The sequence below is a fragment of the Mizuhopecten yessoensis genome, unplaced genomic scaffold (assembly GCF_002113885.1).
Source record: "Mizuhopecten yessoensis strain PY_sf001 unplaced genomic scaffold, ASM211388v2 scaffold8365, whole genome shotgun sequence".
NCBI lineage: Eukaryota > Metazoa > Mollusca > Bivalvia > Pectinida > Pectinidae > Mizuhopecten > Mizuhopecten yessoensis.
In genome coordinates this window covers 1063564-1086793 of record NW_018407511.1, presented here as the reverse complement: position 1 = coordinate 1086793, position 23230 = coordinate 1063564, and the positions used below count along the sequence as shown (strand labels likewise).

At 36.0% G+C, this 23230-nt stretch overlaps 1 protein-coding gene across 5 annotated transcripts in view; it reads left to right on the top strand.

The window, feature by feature from the left end:
* LOC110455755 (serine-rich adhesin for platelets-like) overlaps nucleotides 1–18320 on the top strand; it is a 28967-nt gene extending 10647 nt beyond the window's left edge. For 2 of the 5 annotated variants that reach the window (XM_021506109.1, XM_021506111.1), the window contains exons 6-19: nucleotides 1608–1682; nucleotides 2151–2390; nucleotides 3065–3256; nucleotides 4034–4216; nucleotides 4759–4947; nucleotides 5312–5467; nucleotides 5762–5911; nucleotides 8444–8513; nucleotides 9171–9322; nucleotides 10384–10499; nucleotides 11374–11451; nucleotides 13474–13602; nucleotides 14099–14378; nucleotides 14678–18320. In XM_021506109.1, coding sequence (XP_021361784.1) covers nucleotides 1608–1682; nucleotides 2151–2390; nucleotides 3065–3256; nucleotides 4034–4216; nucleotides 4759–4947; nucleotides 5312–5467; nucleotides 5762–5911; nucleotides 8444–8513; nucleotides 9171–9322; nucleotides 10384–10499; nucleotides 11374–11451; nucleotides 13474–13602; nucleotides 14099–14378; nucleotides 14678–14712 — 2045 coding nt within the window. In that variant the 3' untranslated portion in view covers nucleotides 14713–18320. The remainder of the gene's footprint in view (nucleotides 1–1607; nucleotides 1683–2150; nucleotides 2391–3064; nucleotides 3257–4033; nucleotides 4217–4758; nucleotides 4948–5311; nucleotides 5468–5761; nucleotides 5912–8443; nucleotides 8514–9170; nucleotides 9323–10383; nucleotides 10500–11373; nucleotides 11452–13473; nucleotides 13603–14098; nucleotides 14379–14677) is intronic. The other 3 variants (XM_021506113.1, XM_021506114.1, XM_021506112.1) reach the window with 3 other exon arrangements.
* Nucleotides 18321–23230: the final 4910 nt, after the last annotated feature.

Sequence of the window (23230 nt, the reverse complement as noted above, 5' to 3'; positions counted from 1 at the left end):
TTCATTTTTATTGTATTTTGTATGAATGTTGTGTTATTAGCGAAATTCTCTAACGTCAGGGTTTCCCCGTTAACGAAAGTGAAAGTAGATTTTGGAAAGCGAATACAACCTTAAAGTTCTGAATTTAAGTTCAATTTGATCGATCATTAGTTGATCATCAGTCACTTGATTGGAAGTGATGATTGAGTATGAATTTACAAGTGATTCCCAACACTAGCTCCTCTGTAGTCGTCAAAGGCTCAGGTATCAGCCTAGCGATTGGTAAGGTATTTTTACACGAGACCAATCAAATAACTACCTGTAGCGGACACTTAGCCTTCAATTTTGCTATGACACTTTCCAGGGGTGCAGAGAGCAAAAGTGAGCGTAACCCTTGGAGTATCGTGGAACCTTTATTTTGTCATGTTATAAAATCAAAGTAGGGTCAATATAAAAGATCTACTTCCCGTTACATGTAGCTGTTATGTATTGGTGTTCTGGCATTGTTAGTGTAAGTTTTGTCATGGTCTACTGTACAAGTCATCAAATAAGATTTCAGTGTTTTTGTGGATTTTTTTTGTGTGATTTCTCGTATCATTTTTAGCTCACCTGTCCAAAGGGCAAGTGAGCTTATACCATGGCGCGGCATCCGCCAACTTTCTGGCCCCCTGGGGGCTGAGGGGCAGGGCCAAATAGGGGAAATATAGTAAATTCTTTAAAATCCTTCTTCTTCTGTAGGAAAGAAAGGGGCAGAAAGGGGGCAGAAGTATTAATGGGAGGCAGGGATTCAAAATTGTACAAATGGTGGGGCTGGGTCATAACTTTGAAATGGTTGAGATCCCCACCCCAGAACTAAATATACAAATGCTTGGCATAAAGAGACAAAAGTAGCCATGGTATTAGAATAGACCCCAGGGTCTGACCGAACCCCTAGGGACTTAGTTTCTTAGTCATAGCTTGGAAACAGTTGAGATCGCCACCCTATAACCATGCATACCACATATATACAATTGCTGAGTATAAAGATATGAATGCACATATGCTTCCAGGATGGCATTGGGGTCTGCCCCACCCTTGGAGACTTATATACAAATGCTTGGCATAAAGAGACGAATGCAGTCATGATATTAGAATTGATCCCAGCGTCTGCCCCACCCTTGCAGACTTAACCCCTGGGTCATGACTTTGAAACGGTTGAGATTGATCCTGGGGTCTGGCCACAATCCAAGGGATCTAGGTTCTTAGTCACAGCTTGGAAACAGTTGAGATCCCCACCCCATAACCATACATTAAATTGCTGGGTATGAAAAATCTAATATAGACATACTACAAGAATTGGCATTTGGGTCTGGCATATTCCTTTGGATCTCATTTGGAGAATATTTTGCCATGATTGCTTAGATATCCAGGTGAACGATACAGGCCCTCAGGGCCTCTTGTTTAAGAAATCAATCAGCATAGATGTTTTAAGGTGAAAAGCTAAAATGTTATTTGAGGCATATTATAAATATTTGTAGTGATTTTCTTTTCTAATGCTAATTTTATTAGAAGTCAAAGTGGTGAAACAACTGCTTGATCCAACAGTAACAACGAAATCTAATTACAATATGGCTTTAATTCAATCATAGGGCAAGAAAAAATATCTCTACTGATGCCAAAAATGACCTACAAGAATCAACATCAGCCTGATAGAAAAGGTTCAGGTATTTGACATATTCTGAAAAATGTTATACATTGAATACATTTTACTACAAATGCTATTTCTTTCAAAAAACATGAATGGATGTCAGAGATGATTAAGAAATATTTGATTAGTTAAAATGTTTGACGGGATGGATTATACAATAAACATATTACAAATATCTGTCCATTAAATGACTATTGATTAGACTTTGCTTTCAGCTCCATTGATTCAATTATATATACAAGTATATGTTTAGGAGAGCTGACATGTAGGTAAATGTGACCTTTATTTTCTGGTTCATTGACTTAGGTCAGGTAAAAAAAACTCCATTTCCATAAAAAGATTACAAACATTTTCTAGTGTTATATACAATGTAGACCATTCTTTACTAGGAAATGATATGCTTTGTTAATTGAAAGAATATTCACAATAACCTTGCTAAAAAGCCTCATTTTACTGTATGGTGACACTTGTTTGCACAATTCAGGAATCAAATCAGGATGTCAGATGCCAGGCTACCTGAACCTGAGTGCTGAGGAAGTCATGGAGGAAGACGATGAATCCAGTGATGAGACGGACAATATTGTAACAGCACCAGGAATGTCCACAGGTCACACAGCACCAGGAATGTCCAAAGGTCACTCAAGATCTGATCTTCTGGCTTCTAGGCTGTCCCTACATTCACCTTCAACATTAAAAAAGACACAATGTATAGATGAAAAACAAGGTTTGTTGTGTAAGGGAGTCATATTGTTGTTTATTTAACAATACACGTTCAAAAATTCTGGAGTTCATGTATATAAAAATGTTGCCTGCAATTACTACCAGAGAAGGCTATAAGTTTGAACCCTGTCAGTCAGTCAAACTTTGTACATAGCATGTCTCATTTTCTCACTGACCTACAGATGCCTAGTTTTGCTTGTGAGTATCCCTTGGGATGATGAGGTGACATATAACAAAATCAGGTCTTGTGCATTCATATTAATTTACACAGTTACATGCAGCCCTTCAATCACTGTGAGTCACTTGTCAGCAGCATATCTTTTAAGTACTCATTCACCAGGTAGGATGGTTGACTCTTATTTATTGAAACCATAGCCTCATACCCCACTGAGTTTTGGTTCTTTGTTCAATGTAAAATTAACACTAACTTGGATTTATTTGTTCATTTGGCAAGGAAAAATCAAGAATTGTTGTACAAAATAGGAAATTCAAAATGTCCTGCACTCCCTTTAAATTCACCACTTAGTATGGATCTCTGCAAATTGTTCCTGGCAACTACAATATCGTAATTTGTTGGAACAGAGATATGTATTAAAACTAGAACTTTTAAAAATGATTTTGACCAATAACATTATTCCAAATGCAAATTTCAAAGTTAATATTTCTGCTTTGTTTCAGAAAATAAAAAGGAACATTTAATGTCCCCCATAGACCCTGTCACCAGTGAAGAATTCACTTACACCTATGAATGGGTAACAGACACGGGTGGTTCACGTCCAGGTAGTCATCAGGCCAGTCAAGTCAAGGGACGAGATCATACATCACAGACCACAACCCAAAGTTCTGAGAGAATTTCATCTCTTAGTAAAGGTAATTCAGATTGATTTTACATATAAATAAAGGCTGTTGGTGCATTTAACTTGTTTATCCCTGCATATTTAAACTGGACTTGCCCAGTCTCTGATTTGGTAAGGTTGAAATGTGACTTTAGGGGTGATTGGGTTATTATCAAAGGTCTTCAGTCAGTTTCTTTTCAGTATCTATAGGTACGAGAAGTGGCTAAGAAAATAAGATATTACATTGAAACAGAAACCTGGTGCATCAAATTCTTCATAGTTAGTTTGACAGTAAAAAGCAAAGTATATATCTTGCAGCATTTGGATACCCATTTCTACTGCTTGGTAGACTGAAATAGTCAGGGAAGTGTGTGTTTCTGAAAGACGTAACAATTTGTCGTGTCTGTTTGTTAGCAAGTTGATACATAGTCCGAATTATTCTGACGTTTTATCGACTTTTTTTTATATCGGTCTGTCGTTGATTAACGTCAGAACTCTGGCCCTCTATAATATGCGGGAAATTAGCGACCTGCGCCTGGGTCGCACTTCAAACTGATAGTAAAGAATAGATCTTTCGATCCATGTGCAACATGTGTGTGGAAGCATATTATAGGGCCAGAGTTCTGACGTTAATCGACGACAGACCGATATAAAAAAAAGTTGATAAAACGTCAGAATAATTCGGATTAGTTGATACACTAACACTCGTAGTTATATTGTCCTTCAATTTAGACATGTTTTACTGCAATTAACATTTATCTAAGTTATTGGAAGATAAAATATCATAGAGATGTCTTTATCAATTTTACAGAAAATGTTAACAGGAAGTCATCTTCAACAGAGCAAACCAACAGTGATGCCTACACATATGATTGGGTGACCGATTCAGGCACTGGTCAGACAGGTCCAGCCACTAGCCACTCCAGTAGAAATACTGCAAGTCAAACAAAGATTAATAGCTGCCCTTCCAGCGTGGGTCAACGAGCAAATTCAGGTGACTTTATGAATAATTACCACATGCCTTCAGTGATAAAATAGTGATGAGAAAGGGAGTGTTCAGCTTTGGGAACTAGTCCTGAGAAAGGAGATTAAGCTGTTAAAAACTAACTTATCCGAATGGAACTCCGACTACAATAACACTTCCGTCAGGACTGGGAATTTGTAAGTCCTGAGAGAGGAAGAGAAATGTATTAAATCTAGGGAACTATAGTCCTGTAAGAGGAGGTCAATGTATTAAGCTTGGAATACTGTTATTGATGTATTTCTGTTAATGTATTAATTTTCTTTGGCACATGGGCTAATAGTGCAATCCACTTTACATGCATATTTTCTATTTAGGAAAATAATTGATAATTTTTGAATTATGGATTTTATTAACAGTGAGTCATTAATTTTTATGCAAGTTTTATAACTTAACCTTTTATTAAAACATTACAAAAGGTGTACATACCAATAGTTAACAGCTACCGGTAGTTTAAATTTGGTAACTTGTTTCTCAAGAATTTTATCTTAAAAAAATATCTTACAATGGTTTAGGTACCCGTGACAACGACTTGGTGAGAATATCACAGAACTCGGGTAGGAGTGAAACCAAGCACACAAAGAAGGACAGGTGGTCTCATGGCTACTTAAACTCTACCAAGAGGCCTGGGGCTCTCAGCATTTTCCAGGCTAATTTTCCCGTGGATCTTTCCGTTATCACAAGTAGCCTTGCACAAGGTAAAGGTAAGTATAAAATCAAAAAACAACTTCTCTTAGCTTCAGTGATATTTCAAAAATCAGTACTATAAGAAAGGTCAAATGAAACAACCCAACATTATTTCAATGCTACCCTTGATATTTTTAGCTCAAAATTGTACTAACAGAGGGGCTGACCTCCTGGCTAATGGAAACGGGAAAGGGGGAGGCGGCGGCTGGAGGGTGGTAATTTGGCCATATTGTTTAAAATGACTTCTCCTCTGGAAATTTATCAATTGTCACCACAGTTTTAAAATAATTTTGAGCTTAGGAAGAAGCTATCAAGAAATCACTTACAGATTTTTCAAGTTTTACAATTACATTGAAATTTGTTTCGGTTGAAATTTCATAGAGAGAGCCATTCTTTGTAATAAAGCTTCACCAATCACAGCTGGAAGTGACAGACAAGTGCAGCGAATGAATTCAACACGTAGAAAGGATGGTCTGGATATTGACATGATGAAATTACCAGACATGTCAGTCATTGAAAGGATTTGTCCTGTGGAAAGTTAGTTTACTACTGTTATTTGTATACTCAATGCTTTGAAAAGCCAAACATTTTCTTTAATTGCCTTAAAACTTGAAAAAAATGGGTCAATACAGCAAAAAATAAACTAAAAATAGCTCTTCAAAAATCAGGAAGATTGAAAAATTGAAATATACGTATCAATTGATAAAACACTCAATAATCCCAACCCTTCCTGCCAATTTTTTTTTTAAAAAAAGGGAGATTTTGTAAAAACCAGAATTACAGGTGATTTCTATTTTGACATAATATATGGGAACCTTCTTGTTGTTTTAGAGCAACCAACTCGTGTGGATCATGCCAAGACCATGGCTGATAAAGTGCCATATTGTTTAAGCTCAACAAAAAAAAACGGTGGACTTGACTTTGACAAAGCCAACTTTTCACTGGATGTTTCTGAAATCAAAGAATTGAGTTGTGTAGAAGGTAATCATTGAGTCTTTAAAACTACCAATTTTGTATATTAATTTTCTATTAAGTTCATTTCTGTATTAGAAAATTGGTCTATTAGTATTATAAGACAAAAGTATATCAATACCTATAAATCCTGTCTGCTGACGCCATTTCTGCTTTATTTAGATTTCCTTAGGTCTTAATTCATTGGAATATTACACTGATTTTATCTCACCTGGATCAAAGTGAGCTTATGCAATGGTGTGTCATCCCTGAATATGATGTCATAACCAGCAGGGTGATGACAGTGGTTTACAGCAGCATGCTATGATGAAGGAATATCAAGTTTGTTAAAATGAATGACCTTCACTCTCTAACAAGGTCAAGGGTTAAACTTTTAAAACTTATAAACGACTTCTTCTGATAACCAAAGAGGTCTAGGATCATGCTATATGGCCTGTAGCATGCTGTGATGAACAAATGAATAACCTTGACCTAGTTTCAATGTCATTGGATTAAAATGTACTGTATTAACATTTCAACAACTTCTTCTGTCGGAATAACCAAGAGGCCTGGGGTGATGGTATTTGGCCAGTAGCATTTTTGTTGTTCAAATAAATAATGTCGCTCCATCAGGGTTGCCAACTCTCACGGCGTGAGACAAAATCTCACGCATTCGTCACGCAGAGACGACCTTACTCACGCATAATCATGTCTCACGCCACGTGAGCCATAAATCTCACGCATTCGAAAATATTCTCCCTCTATCACACGCGAAGCCAGAAATCGGCAATTTTTAGCTTGGGTCGTACAAAGGGGAATAACTCTTATTGCAACGTTGTGCTTTGGAAGTGAGCTGACGCTGACATCCGGTGGGAACGAATGTAAATTAAATATCATAAGGTGAGTTGTTTTCACAATCGTCTGCTGAATAACCAAACTACACGGTAGTGAAGCGGACGTAAAACTTATCAATCAATCAATCAAGTTGTTTTCATTCGTAAACTTAATATTGAACGTACCTATCGCACAGAAAAAGAAAGTTTTACTAATAATATCGTCGTGTATTAGGAGATTGTTTTTAGGTCCTGCCTTCACAAATATTAAGAGAAAACGATTATTGAATCACGAACAGACAGTTGCTAATGGCTGATGAAAAGTTTGAAGTTATTTTTTGCAGTAAAGTGGCGTATATGATTTAACACACCTGAGACTTGTAGTAATAAACAATTTTAATCTGATGCGATGAAAAAATAACGAGTTTCGGGAAGTGCTTTGGCATGTTGGATAGACAAACTACGTAGGTAGTCAAATACATGTTCATGCAACAAATCGGATTGCAAACGTGGTATAAATGCTAAGGGTCTAACTGTTATTTGTTGCTTAGGATAGTAGCCAGAAGTAATTGTAAAATACTTTTCAACTGTCAAATTATCATATATTTTTTTATCTTTCATGTTATGAACTTTTTCATGTTACTATGGTAAAGTTCTTACTTTTGATATGAACTGTTATTTTTTTAACAGGTCATGGAAATACAGAAAAAAAAGACTGGTACCTGTTCTAGCCAAGGGTGGAATCGTTACAAGAAAGGCCTTTAATTATATAATGTGTTGCATTTCTGATGTCAGTTTTTTTTGTGTGATAAATAAAAATCTTTTATATATCTACAAAAAATGTTTTGTTTTATTTTCCTACAAAGATCTTGAAGTGAAAATATCAACAATGCAGATGCTATAGTAGTCAGAGAAAGCCAGGATTTGTTTGATACATTTGTAAATGTTATCTTAACACCCAAAACGACGTTACGCCGCGACGCCGTCAAAAGTCTCACACATTGTAAAACCCAGTGGAGGGAGATCTCCCACACTGGACTCCTAAGAGGTTGGCAACCCTGCTCCATTTTCAAGGTCATGAAGGTTAAATATTAAAACTCTGAAACTACACCTTACAATCAACAGGCCTTGCTGAGATGAAGAACTATCAAGTTTGTTCAAATGAATGAACTTGACTCACCTTTAAGGTAACAGGGGGCATGAAGGCTTGCTTGTTATCAACTTTATTTAAATAAATTTGACCTTGGCCTACCTTAAAGGTCACATAAGAGAGTGTTTTTGCCTACCATATTGAACAACAGGTGAGTAATACAGGCCCATTTAGCTTTTTATGCCAGAGATAGATCTTATTTCTATAATTTCATTGCAGACATTCATTAGATAGGTAAAAATCTCTTCTTTTGGTAAAAAAGCTATTTAATTTTAGCCTCAGTACTATAAGTTCCTGGTAGTTACCCTGTTAAACATGATTTTGCTTCAAAAAGTATTTCTACAAAGACTATAAAATACCAGGGAAAATGAGATCCAATGTCTGCTAGTGGGTGTTGTTCAGTGAAGGTCTGCACACCCAAGTTGATGGTTTCCTATCATACGGCCATAATACTATAAAGAACAAACAGCTAACCTTTCTTTCAGTGTATACAGAGCAGTCGAAACATTTGAGTAGGTATAAAAAGTGTAGAAAAGGCGAGGGAGCAGAATAACTAAAGCGTTATGTTCTTTTACACAGATAGACAAGGGCACATACAACTCGTACAGGAAAAAACTCCAAAGGCAAGACAGACTAAACCAGACGCTGTGTAAGTCATATCATGGAAATGTTTCATTAAACCTTCAGATTCTCTTCTAGGTAACATTGGAATAACATTCTCCATGGACAAAAATGCCACAGAAATTGTTCACACAGTCTTAATATGACTTTACTCCACTTTTGAGAAGTCAAATTAGGTAGACCTCCTCTTTGGAGAGTTCAGAGGTTGTACAAATGTGTACAAAGTGAACATCAAAATAATCCAATCCTTGTTTTCAGAATAAGATATGTACATTTCTATAGCCTTAATTATGTGCTTGAGTCTGATAGGTCTCCACAACATGCAGATCCTGTTCCAGGAAATACTATAAGTATCTTTAAGTTTTGAAGAAAGAAGGCATGAGGCCACAGATGATTATGTCGAGTTTTTGCTTTTGGCTCCTTAATTAGGGTAGGTTGGTAAATCAGCTAAACTTTTCATGTGCTATGCATATTGTTGCAAACTGGTTTCATCTCTCTATAGAGACATGTTTTATATACTTCAATGGTGCTTGTCTAAAATTAATCCTCCCAAAAATATAAGATTACTATTATACTATTTTAAAAAAATGTGTGAAAAAGGAAACACAAAACTATTTATTTAATCTAACATATACAATTTATTTTCACAGCCAACCCATAACTGAAATATATTTTTCACTTTCAACAGAACTCCCATGAAGTCCGTCAGTGTGATCAACAAGAAGAAGAGGAGATTACTACCTAAGAGTTCTACAGTTCTGTTTGTGTCCAGCTGTACAGAGGATTTGATCAATCCTACGCCTTCACTGTCAGCCATCCTAAGTTCACAAAACACAGGTGATCTCTCAATATTTTACTCTGAAATCAAAGACAGTACATTATATCTGGTGAACTGTTTATGACTATGGCCTGTCAGATAATCCAGTAATAAAGCATTCCTGATTTTTCTTCCTTATGCAGTTCATCGGGTCTTGAACAGAAAGGAAATTGATCACATAGAAAAATAGTCGGGAGATTAATAGATTTTAGCTCACCTAGTACAGAGTGCCCGACTTAACTTATATGATGTGGCATTTGTTGTCCATAGGTAGTCCATCGTTTACTTTTTCTTTGCATGAAAACTAAGAGACATGTTATTTGGCTAATGCTGCCAGGGATTTAGTGTTATATATTTCCCTCAAATAAATGACCTTGACCCACTTTCACTGTCACAAGTATGAGATATGATAAAAATTAAAAATTAAATAAATGAGGCATGATTCATAGGCGTGTTAAACAGGTCACCGAGGCAAATACTTCAAATTTGATATATTGTGTTAAGGTGAAAGGGCAACTTTGAGAATTTGTAAGAGGTCAAGGGTCACCATCAGTTAGTTATAATGGATAAAAAGCTTTAGAAGTCGTCTTAAATTTCAAAAGACCCAGGGTCATGATATTTGACTAGTAGGTACCTACTACCTAGGACGGAATGCTCTATAGCTTCCTCATATAAATGACCTTAACCTACTTTCAAGGTCATGGGAGTAACAAATGTTAAAAATTTGAAATCAGTCATCATCGGAAAATCTATCATTACGCTTTGTATGTTTTGTCAAGCTGTACAAATCTTTTCCTGGTATATTGTATTAAGGTCAAAAATCAACTCTGATCACTGACCAGATTCAAAGGTCAACACAGGTTTTAATGGGTAAAAAATAATTTGAAACTTTGACAAGGGAATAAATTGCGCAAAAAGGTCCCCAGGATGGAGTGCAGTACTGCTGTGCTTTGTTTCTTGACATTGATGAACTCTACACAGGGGAGAAAAGAACAATCTTATTCTTCAGAGATACTTTCCTTGCGGGTGAAAGCCTTGAGAGATGAAAGTGTTCAACTACCACATCCTAATTTTCTTCTAGTGAATAACTCTGACCACCTGGATATAACAAGAGATGGCCCTGTCAAGAAAGCGAAGACAGGAAGTGGAAAAAAACACCTTTATTTAGATAGTGGACCTAATTCAATATGGAAAGAGGTTTGTAAGAAAAATAATGATCATTTGATAATGTATGATGTCTGTGCTGCATCTTCGTTTCTGATGCTGTTGTGGTTTTAGTTCACACAGCACAAACAGGTGAAATAGCCTACGTATGATGCAGTGTCCATTCTTCTTCTAGTAATGTGCCAGGCTCCATGCAGAGCTTATTCGCACATATGTAGTCAGCATCATCTTTTTCTTTAAATGGCTTTTGTAAGCTTCTATGGTGGAGGGCTATCAAGTTTGTCCAAAGTTATTTCTTTACTCTTTTACCAGGTAGATGAGGGTCAAATATGTTTAAAAATTTCAAACAGTTTGATCTAAAGACCAATAATGCCAAGATTTATCATATTTACAGGTAGCCTGTAGCAAAGGACATCTGTGAATTTAGTTCATGTAAATTACTGGATTTACTAAGGTCATGGGTAAAATATATTGTGGATGAGGGGGGGACTCAAATCAGCTTCTTCTAATGACCCAGTAGGCCTTCATTTGTCTTTAAGCTCACTTTGATGAAAGGTGTATTAAACTGTTAAAATCATACATCCCACCGTCAATGTATCCAGGATCAAATGTGTTAAAACCTTGAAACAACTTTTCACAAAGAATGGTAATATTTAGAATAGAGATTTTTATCCTGTATATTGCTGTTCTAAAGGGCTATCAAGTTATTAAATAAAAATAATCACTTTCGACTTTCTAGGTCACATGGTCATTATGTGTAAAAAATAAATTAAAAAAAAGCTTTTCCTATAGCTATTGGTCCAAAGATTAAGATTAGTTATATGGGGCTGGAACTTGCTGAGATAACAGGCTTTTAGTTGTTCGAAGATATTACCTGGACACACTTGTATGTATGGTTTGATTTCAGAAGGACAGTGTGAACTCGGGAAAGATCTTGACGAGTACTCCAGTCGCTTCAACTCAGACACGGTTTCAAAGACCAGAAGTATGTAACTTAAGTTTATGTAAAAAGGTTCAGTACCCAAAGCATATAAATGTTCAACATCTTTTAATTGGTCCCTGCTTGGGTTTTTTTCAGCCATGTATACAGCCCAAAATGGCTATTGAGCAACCTTTTTGTGTACTATTGTTTAATTCAAAATTGTGATATTTTGTGATTTGGTTTACATGTCAAAAGTTGTAGCAAATTGGTGTTGATCCTTGCTATATATGTAAACTAGGGGGGAAAATAGTGTGTGTTTTTATTAAGATGAGAAATTCATTTAATGAATGTCTTTAACGGAAATTTTCAAAAAAATTGGTAACGTAAAAATTGTTTGTAAAAAATATATACTAGCGGAAAAAAGAAACTGTGCATGCCTAAAATGTGTTATAAAAATAAAGGTGTATGACGTAGAACAACAAGGTTTTCAGGGACAATTTATTTGTTATTTATTAACAGTTGCATTCCGTTTTCCACGTTATGGAATCAATAAGTTCCACTCAGGAGTGACGTAAACACAGCAGGGGTCAATACTGAGTTCACAATGTTAATACCTCGTATGTCTACTGTTTGCCTGAATGCAAGCCTGGCAACGTCGACGCATGGAGCCTATCAGGCGGTTCAAGAATGCTTCTTGGATGGCATTCCAGATCTGTACCAATGCTGCAGCCAAATCAGCCAACGCCATCGGTTGATTAGGTAATGCCTGTAATCTGCGCTTCATTTCATCCCAGACGTGTTCAATGGGCGACAAATCAGGGGATATAGCAGGCCAGGGCAACACGTCAACGTCCTGCTGGGCCAGAAAGTCCATAGCGACACGAGCTGTGTGGCCTGGCGTTGTCCTGCTGTAGCGTAATGTGACGTTGCACGAATTGAACGACGTAGGTCCGGAGGATCTCGTCACGGTAATGTAGCGCGTTCAAATTCCCGTTAACAACCACCAAAGGCGTTCTCCCATTGGCTGTGATGCCGCACCAAATCATAACGCTGCATCCGCCGAAAGAACGTCATGGAACCACACACGCGTCACGGAAACGTTCTCCAACGCAACGATACACTCTGAAACGGCTGTCAATACTGTGGCAGAAGAACTGGGCGCATTGCAGGACGTCGCGGACGTATAGCTCGTTCACGCAATCGGTTCCGTACAGTTCTTGGGCTTATTGGTAGCAACCCAGGGATTGTCCGTGCAGTCAAACTTGCTGTTTGGAAGCGATTTCTCAAATGGACAAGCCGAATATGGTTGTCCTGTTGACGTTACCTCACAACACGTGGACGTCCCGCGCGAGGTCGATCGTCGACGTGGCCAAACTGTTGATGTTGTCTCCACAAATCCCGGATTGTGTTTTGATGGACATGAAAACGTGTAAAGACAACGGCTTGGCCCATACCAGCTTGAAGCATACCAATAATCCGGAGGCGGTCATTTTCATTGAGCCTCGGCATAGCAATAATCACAAATTAAAACATTATAATGCTGTTTTTACTGTTCACTGGTCTCAACAGAGTGACCCAACAGTTGAAAAATAAACTTTCATTGTCGAATTGGATGGCTGAACGAGAAAAACATGCAAACTGGTCAACGCCTATAGAGAGCAAACAGCACTGGAAAAACTGTCAATGACACATGGATAGTGTGTATGTGTCATACTCGGTCATGTGTGTGAATTTTCATGTATATACAGTTAGTAATACATGTTCTATAACAATTCTCCGCATGCACAGTTTCTTTTTTCCGCTAGTATATTTTAAATTCAAATTTATGAAAAGTTTGTTGTATAAAGGATTTTTTTCTTTGGAAACTCCTTGCTTCTAACTGCAGTAGGAGTTCAGTATGAAACAAAAGGATATGCCTATACTTTCACCCCCTGTAATTCTTACTTGCCCCCAGTTTTCTTATAGCAAGTTATTGATGAATTATGTTTTAAAACAATACATGATGACGCAGTAATAAGCTGATATTCCAATGTACAGCTAAGGTGTGTGTGTTCACTCCTTATTCTACCTGCTGTGTTGTGACAGGTCAATCTGACCTGTGTACCTCGCCCGTGTTTTGAGGATGAGTTGGAGTTCAATGAATCCATCGAGGTTAATTCTGATGAGATAGTGCCAGAAGACTTTACTGAGGTGGAGGAGGATATCAGTGTTGAGGTAATACAGGGGAAAGCATGCATCATGGTTTTGATAATAATACTGTTGTATGAATTATGACAAATAAAGACAACAGAGATCACCTCATCATTGTAATAATGTTTTAACTCACTGTAAACTCACCGTTGTCGACATCATACTATTGGTCTACGACTACTATTGACGCATCTACTGTTGTAACTGGTACACACTCCCGGTCTGAAGCTCCCGCTCTGTAAAGCTCCCGCTCTGTAGCATGCGGGGCTAAAACAAATTAGATCCTATTGCAGTATAGTTTGAACAGTATTATTCAATAATCATGCATGGTTATAACACATTGACATGTCATTTCAGAGGGATTAGAAAACAAGCTTAGATTCATTTGCAGTATATTTGATAAGCACTTTCAGAACAAAAATAAACAAAATATTCCATATTCATGTTAATTTATTCTTTTTTGGTCCCAACTTCTTTTACTCCTTATATAAATATATATATATATTTTTATTCCCCCAAGAATCTGGAAAAATCAGGGGGGCACCAAAAATCAGAGTCAAACTCTTCATCATCTAAGATTGATTTTCACGAAAAACCATCAGTTGGATCTGCTCTTCAGACATCAAAGACCAATTTTCGTGGGAAGTTATCGGTGAAACCTATTACAAAGTCATCAACTATTTCTAAAATGACTGAATGTTGTCTGTTGGATCCTTCTATTGTCTTTCCTCGGAGAAAGTACACATCGTATAGGAAAATTTCAGAGGAAATGTTCAAGGATAGGGCTGGAGTATCAGAAGGTGAGTGTCTAATACACCACAGACATATGATCTGTTGTCATTATTGTATCATATGTCCGTCAAATGACAAAATATTTAATCTGTTTTATGTTTAAAATTTAAATGGAATATTATGTTTAATACTTTAAAGATAAATTTTGGAAACATATTTTTTTTTCAATTACCAAAGGTATGATATTAAAATAGCAGTAGAACAAAAAGATTGCTTCATCTGCCAACAGTCAGACTTCAGGTGTACGGTATTTGAAAAAGAACAAATATTCTTTCTTTTACTTTCAATAACATTCTTTTCTTTCCAGATATCTTGTTTACACACAATTTTAAAAGGCGATGACGGCATCAAACAACAACTTTGTCATTGTGGTTTGTATTTTAAATACCATGATCCATCCTTTCTATAGCAACTAAAACTAGAAAACCGTCCAATTTCAAAGGTATTTCATTTTCAATCTAATATGTATCAACATTTGGATTGAATTTTTCTAGTCAAGCATTAAATGCTATTTAGAAGTGCTTATATCACAACTGCGGATTGAGTTCTCATTGTTGGGATTTGAGAAGTATAAAGTTGGACCCCCATATTTAATTTGTTACTGCTAAAAGAAGTCGAAAAAAGGAACCCCCAATTATTTATAGTACGTTTGTGTTGATATTAATGCGGTTTGTCTTTCATATTTATTTGACAGTAACAGATTTGTAACTACGATATCATTGTGTCAGTGGAGAAATATGCAGGAAATGCTATCATTACTTGTTTTTGTATCAAAACTACACATTTATGATTATGGGTTGTTTTTCCCATCTTACACATGTTTTGAAAGATCTTTAATATTCTTCATATAGTTTTGCCAAATTGTAATTATTCAATAACAAAAATGAGATGTATATGTATTTGTGAATAATTTATGTACTGATAAAATGTGTGTGACTACTGTTTTGTACATAATTAATCTCACCACTATTTAATATACAGATATTACATAACATATAAAAGCAAGCCTTTTTTATGTTGTTGATTTTTAGCTCACCTGGCTGAAGTGAGCTTATGCTGTAACGAAGCATCGGTCATCTGTCAACTTTTTCCTTTAAAACTCTACTGTACCTTAATAGCTCAGTAGATTATAATTAAATTTGGTTTGAAGCATCCTTGGTCAAAGGATTCTCAATTTTATATAAACAAATGGTAATCCCCCCCCCCCCCTCTTGGGGGGCAGAGGGGCAGGGCCAAATAGGGGGGGAATCTTTTCCTTCCTTTATTATACCAATGGAGTGACTAACTAAATTAGTGCATCTTTGGGCAGAGGGGTGGGGCCAGATAAGGGAAATAGAGGTCAATCTTCAAAATCATTCCCTTCCTTATCAATGGAGTGATTCTAACTTAATTTGTAATAGATCATCTTTGGGCAAAGGGGAGTCTCAATTTTGTATAAATGGAGGTTTGCCAACCCCCATGGCATAATAGGGGAAATAAAGGAAAAACCTTTCTCCTTCAATAGGAATGGATGGATTTAAAACAAGAGAACATGCAAGCAAAGATAACTACATTTTGTATAAATGAAAGGCATGTGGGATGTGGCAAAATAGAGGCCAGAGATGTAAATCAATAAAACCCTTCACCTTCCTTATGAAGTGAGGAAGTTCAGGGTTTACTGTACCATATATGCATCACTAAGGATTGGAGAAATTCAGCTGCAATATACTGTCAAATATCTTTTTATTTATTATATCAGACAACAAGAGGCCCAAGGTCTTAATAGCTCACCTTGTAGTTTATTTTAAATATAAAACCTGCAAAGTACTATATACTACCAGTTTATCAAAGAAGTTCAAGCTGCAAGAAGAACTAAATCTGTTTGGGTGGGTAAGAAACCAAGAACATAAGTGTGTGCTTCATGCCCAGCAGTTTTGTATAGGATTATTGCCTCGGGATCTCAACTTTTTCAATATTATGACCCAGAGAGGTAGTCTCCAGGTGTGGGTCAAGACCTCCGGGCCAATCCTGGTAGCATGCTCTTCATGCCTAGTAACTGTATAATCGATATAAGGGTGGGGACAAAATTCCTCAATTGATATCGTAAATGAAGGATTTTATTGATTTACCTGTATTTCCCCTTTTGAGCCCCACCCCTCTGTCCCCTTACAAATTTCTTTTAATCTTAATTAATTAATTGAGTATATAATGAAAATTTCCTGGTACTGCATCTGGAACAATTCCAACATAAGTGTTATCAGTGCGAAGCTGGACCTTTATGAGGTGTGTATAGAGCGAGTGCTTGTTATGTTTTCAATTTATTTTGTTATTTATCAAGCCCCAAATGAAAAGTGATATGTTTTGTGCAATTTCTTAACTAAACAATAGGAAAAATGAAATTGAAGTGATTGTATTAAATTTCTTGGAAATTATGAGAAGTTGTAGTAAATTATGTTCGTGTTTTCTTCCCAATAAACTGTGATGGTTATCTTCCTATACCAAGCTGTTATCTTTAAGATTGAACTAATTTGACATCCGTTATTTGTACTATGGATTTATTTGACTCCTATTATATTTTACTATTAATTTGAAACCTGTTGGCTTATACTATTAACTTTTAATGCCTATTATTTTCTAGTGTTCATTTATTTGACACTCATTATCTTCTTAACTTATCAATTTATTTGACACCATTAACGTATCAATTTATTTGACATCTTCTTTTATCAATTTATTTGACACCATTAACTTCTAGTATCAATTTATTTGACACCATTAATTTTAAGTACCAATTTATTTGACACCATTAACGTATCAATTTATTTGACACCCATTCACTTCTAGTATCAATTTATTTGACACCAATGACTTCTTGTATCAATTTATTTGACACCCATTCACTTCTAGTATCAATTTATTTGACACAATTGACTTCTTGTATCAATTTATTTGACACCAATTGACTTCTAGTATCAATTTATTCGACACCATTGACTTCTAGTATCAATTTATTTGACGCCATTGATTTTTAGTAACAATTTATTTGACACCATTAACGTATCAATTTATTTGACACCATTAACGTATCAATTTATTTGACATCTTCTTTTATCAATTTATTTGACACCATTAACTTCTAGTATCAATTTATTCGACACCATTGACTTCTAGTATCAATTTATTTGACACCATTAACTTCTAGTATCAATTTATTTGACACCATTAACTTCTAGCATCAATTTATTTGACACCCATTAACTTTTATTGTCAATATATTTGACACCATTATCTTCTAGTATCATTTTATTTGACACCCATTAACTTCTTGTATCAATTTATGTTGACACCCATTATCTTCTAGTATCAATGTATTTGACACCATTAACTATCAATTTATTTGACACTATTGACTTCTAGTATCAATGTATTTGACACCATTAACTATCAATTTATTTGACACTATTGACTTCTAGCATCAATTTATTTGACACTCATTAACTTCTAGTATCAATTTATTTGACACCATTATCTTCTAGTATCAATTTATTTGACACTCATTAACTTCAGTATCAATTTATTTGACACCATTAACTTCTAGCATCAATTTATTTGGCTACTCATTAACTTCTAGTATCAATTTATTTGACACCATTAACTTCTAGTATTAATTTATGTCACTTCCAATAATTTGTACTGTTGATTTTAACCCATTATTTCGTACTGTTGATTCATTTATTTGACTGTTTTATCAATTTATTAAGTACCCATTGATTCCGTTATCTTGGAGTATTAATTTATTTGACACCCATTATCTTGTATTAATTTGACACTACTTATCTTGTATTGTTTAAATTATTTGATATCTATTATCTTCTAACATAAATATGACAATTGTCTTGTATTGTTTAAATTATTTGATATCTATTATCTTCTAACATAAATATGACAATTGTCTTGTATTGTTTAAACTATTTGACATCTTATATCTTCTAATATTAATATGACAATTGTCTTGTATTGTTGAAACTATTTGACATCTAATATCTTCTAATATTAATATGACAATTGTCTTGTATTGTTTAAACTATTTGACATCTTATATCTTCTAATATTAATATGACAATATTGTCTTGTATTGTTTAATTTATTTGACACCCAATATCTTTTGGTCTAGCAATAATGTATTTGACACTCATTTTGTGCTATTTTGTCTGTTATACTGTTTTCTTTGTCAAAAATTACAGCCATACAAAATTAAAAACCTTTATTTTCGAACTTTTGTTTACATTATGTTACATGGACATGTGATTGGGCAAAGCCCTGATGTAGGGATGGTTGTTAGATAGTGTTACCTGGGTTGTGCTAACGATAGGTGCTAACACATGTGATTATGGAAAAGCCCTGTTGTAGGGATGGTTGTTAGATAATGTTACCTGGGTTGTGCTAACGATAGGTGCTAACACATGTGATTATGGTTGTACTTAAGTATTACATTTTATTCTTTATTAAAACGGTTTTGGAAATTATGATTTTATGTTATTTGTTAATTATTCTGACCAATACTAAATCCCCCTCCCCCCGGATTTTTAAAAAAAAATATCTATGTAAATTAGATTTGTTTGGTCACCCTCGTTAATTGGTATCATATAAAGCATTAGAGCTGACGGGAATATCAGAAAGGTAGTGGAAACTACAAGCATTTTACGATTATGATGATTTCAACTGTCACCTTGTGGGTCTCTGTCTCGTCTTTACGTCAAGTCTGGTGTTGTAACGGTTAAAGCTTAAGCTTGTACCACATAAAACCAACGTCATCAGGAAAGTTCGAACACATTCAAGTGAAGGCATGTCTGTATATTTGTATATTGTACGTAAGAATATTTACGGACGCGTGAGCATGAATGTGCATGTTAGTAATAACTTAATGAGATACTGTATCTGTTGGAGGTACATTGTACACTGGTATTACTTACTCACCCAGGTTTGCCGTAAACTTAATGTAGACACAGTAATCTTTTTAGAGGGTTGATACGGTTCATGCTATACACATTTTGCTCTACATTAATTTGAAATTATCCAGTACTCCTCTATTGTACCTCCCTTCTGTTTCAACATAATAATAATAATAATAATAATATCATAATTCGAGGTTTTTATATACCGTTTTATCATAACGTAGGTCGTCTCAAAGCGGTTCACAAATTATTATCCGTGGTTATAGGGCCTTTGCAACCAGCCAATATCGTTCTCAACTCCCTGGGGAGCATACAACCGGTGCTGTCATTTCGGCGCTCACAGCTAGCATTCTACAATTCTAGCACTGCCCAACCACGTACTTATTTGCAGCTGAGTAGACTGGAACAAGTGGAGTAACGTATCTTGCTCAAGGATACAACACAGTGCCGTGCCTGGAACACGCAACCCTTCGGTCACGAGCCCGGCGTCCTACCACTAGACTACCGCGCCTCCAACAGTGGCTTAGACCAATTCAGATTTCCACTTTTTTGTCAGATTTCCATTTTTTTGGACCCTTGCATCACCAAACAGTTTTAGAAGGAAGAAACGGCTGTATGGTGCAGTGTCATTCATCTTTGGCATACTTCACCAATCGCCAAAATTTAAAGGTGTGTATCTTGCGTTCATCTTTAATCTATCAAGTTTGTATACACAATAACAAAACACTACATCAACTAGGTATCTCACTTTTCAGTTCATGCAGTTATCTGTCGGAAGCACGCAAGCTTGACCGTCAAGACCATGGCTGGTTAACTGGAGTCTACAGAGCTGTGTCAAGGCAAGACAGTGAAATTTGATACTTTCTGTTCTGTAAATAGTTTCACAATCGATACATATTGTATTGGAAGGATTTACACCAGATGTTGTTTGCTGTTGATCAAGGTTAATAGTGAATGTCACCAAGCTTAAATACAGGTATCTTACTGGTAAACAATGCAGAGCATCAGTATTAAGTTATAGTGTTAAATTGATGCAGGATCGGCTTTTAATCTAGGCCCAAAGTGCCATGATGAAAGGTTGTGGCTAGTAAGTTAAGAGTTAAGATTTAAAAAGGCCATCACAGGTACAAAATTAACGCCCCAGGTATCAAAGATTTAAAACCTGACCCATACCCAGGTATACAAAATATATAAAGCTTACACAACACATGTACATTGCTGTTCAGAGTCTGTATCATGAAAAAGACAATAATTTCCACTGACTATGACTTTACCCCACTGATGGAGGTATTCATTTCTTTCCTTTGAATTAATCAGTAGTTTTATGATTAAAAGGATATATGTTAAACCCTTCCATGTAAGTCACTAGTTGCAGTTTTGTACCACAAGCTGGTCATCTTAATTGTATAAAATTTGTATATTTACTGCACAGGTGCAACCGTAATTAAATAGAGGTTACACAACGAGTGGTTGTTGAATATGGTATTTATTTCACTCTCGTTAGTTAATTTTCAAAAGTTACAGAAAGACACTCAAGCGAGTGTCTTTCTGTAACTTTTGAAAATTAACTCACGAGAGTGAAATAAATACCATACTCAGGAACAAGTCTGGCGTAGTGATATGGCCAGTATGTAAAAAGTCACTCATTAATATTCAAAAATGACTTTTTTTTTTACAAATTTAATTATTGTCAAAATTAATGTTTCGGCAACAACTTAATGAAAAAATAAAATAGATGAACGACTTTAAATATTGAGAGTAGCAGTATTGCATTAATTTATATAAATTAACCACGGACTATGTGCGCCTAAGCATATCGTTCGAAGTCTGCCTCCCGCCAAGTGATGAACTCGCCGTAACTCACCTTTGTAGACGAACTTATCGCTGTCAATATCCAAAACCATAGGCCTACGTTTCGTCGTGACGGTTCTATGGTTGACGTTTATAGTGAAAGTTCAGCCATAGTCAGACCGTCTAAATAGCGATAACGGGACGCCAGTTGGGAGAACGAAATATTTCCCGACACTGTGACAGATCGATCTTGTTTTGGTTTCACGACCTGGACACGCGACGGTGTGACGTCAAAACGATATCGTGCGTCTGTAGCAATTTTGCCTGAAACTAGCGATCAAATCTTTAAGTATCATCTTTTAATATTGCCTTAATAACCCCCTTTTCCGCATAACCTCACAAAGTCACCAACATTTGTCGGATGTTGACAGCCGACGACGTAAACAAAACAGCAGGTGGCAAAAAGCACGTGGAAAAAGTCTTTTCGGTCAAAGTTCATCTTCTCGACCAATCAAAACTCTTGAAAGTCATATACCACTTGGGGTATATAACTCATATTTATCTAACAGTCTGCGTGCTTATACAATGATCTGAGAGTGGAATAACACAGCGTATTGTGGTAGAATGCAGTTTATTTCAGACTTGTGTTTCGTGTTTCACATAGGCATGTCTGACATCACAACAGGTTACAGTATCCTTAAAGCAGTGTTAATGACACCGGATATTGCTATCAGGCGGGCGATGATCACATGAAGTGGGCTTCTGTTGCAATATCCGGTGTCGTTATAATTAATAATATATCGCGTTATTTAGTGTTTTTTGGACAAGAGGATTCCTCCTCTACAGTTTCCAGTCTTGGAAGTCCTTGTGTAGCTGATAGCGCGATTGCTACTTTAGGAAACTGCTGCAGTTCATATCGAAGACAAATACTGCACGTGTTGACGTTGCACGCTAACATTACACTGTAGGCCAGTAATCTCAGTGACAAAACCCTTTTTCAGATTAACAAAAGTGTATACTCTATCGAAATATTGTAGAAGATATTGCTTTCAAAACGGTTTTTTTCGCATCTGTTTGACTTTTTTTGTTAAAAGATTTTACTGTTTGAAGATTTAGGTAATAATTAAGAAAATTGGTTGCCAATTTTATTTCCATTCTCAAAATTATGGATCAAACTTAAACAGGATAGACTTGGATTAAAGTTAAAATTACAATTGCGTTGTATTCATCTGCACCAGAATTGGTCGTGGTATTTGGATATTTTTTCGCTCGGTCGATAGTGTAAAAGGGACACTAGGAGGTAACTTTCTCCGTTTGCTCAAATTGCATCCGAGTTTGAAGCACATCCAGGTTTACAGTTATATTCACGCTTTAGTTTATGGGGCTGAGCCCCGAGATTGTACCTACATCTCAACCGTGACCTTCTGTATCGGTATACAACAGGAGGGCGCAAGGTAACATTAGAGGACGATATTTCCTGGATGGCTCATTCCCCGAACAGGTACAATCTCGGGGCTCATTGTGGTCACTATATGCTTTACGTATACGAGACCTCCGGTAAACACACCTGGGGCTAGCATAGTGGTGATTGTGTTGATTTAGTCTTACCTACACATTGTGGTCACTATTTAAGATGTTTACAACACTAACATTAGTTGTATAAAATCCCGTTTTTCAAAGGTATATGCAATTACGTCAGAGAATGTGTGTTTATTTCAAAATTTCAGCAAATGAACGGCATCGGGCTTTGTAACACGTACGGCATGTATTAAATGATATGATTAATTAAAAACTTGTCCTGAAATGATCTGATTCGGATCACTGTGACGTCATATATATAGCGTCTAACTTGTGTAATAACCTGGTATGCGTTACATAGTCCAACAGAAATAACTATCGAACTTCACAGCTAAGCGTGGTGTTTCTCTTAATTCTCACAATTAATTATCAGTTCAGTGCCGGCAGATACCTTATCCGGAATAAGATAAAAACTAATAGAGACAGAAAAGAAAATGATATAATATCCGGAATGGAGTTATTTCCAATTAGATCGTAAATATCTCGCAGACCAGTGGCGTATATATCCAGAGACCTATCTGGGAGGGGGTGTCCAAATTTCCAGGGGGGGGGGCATG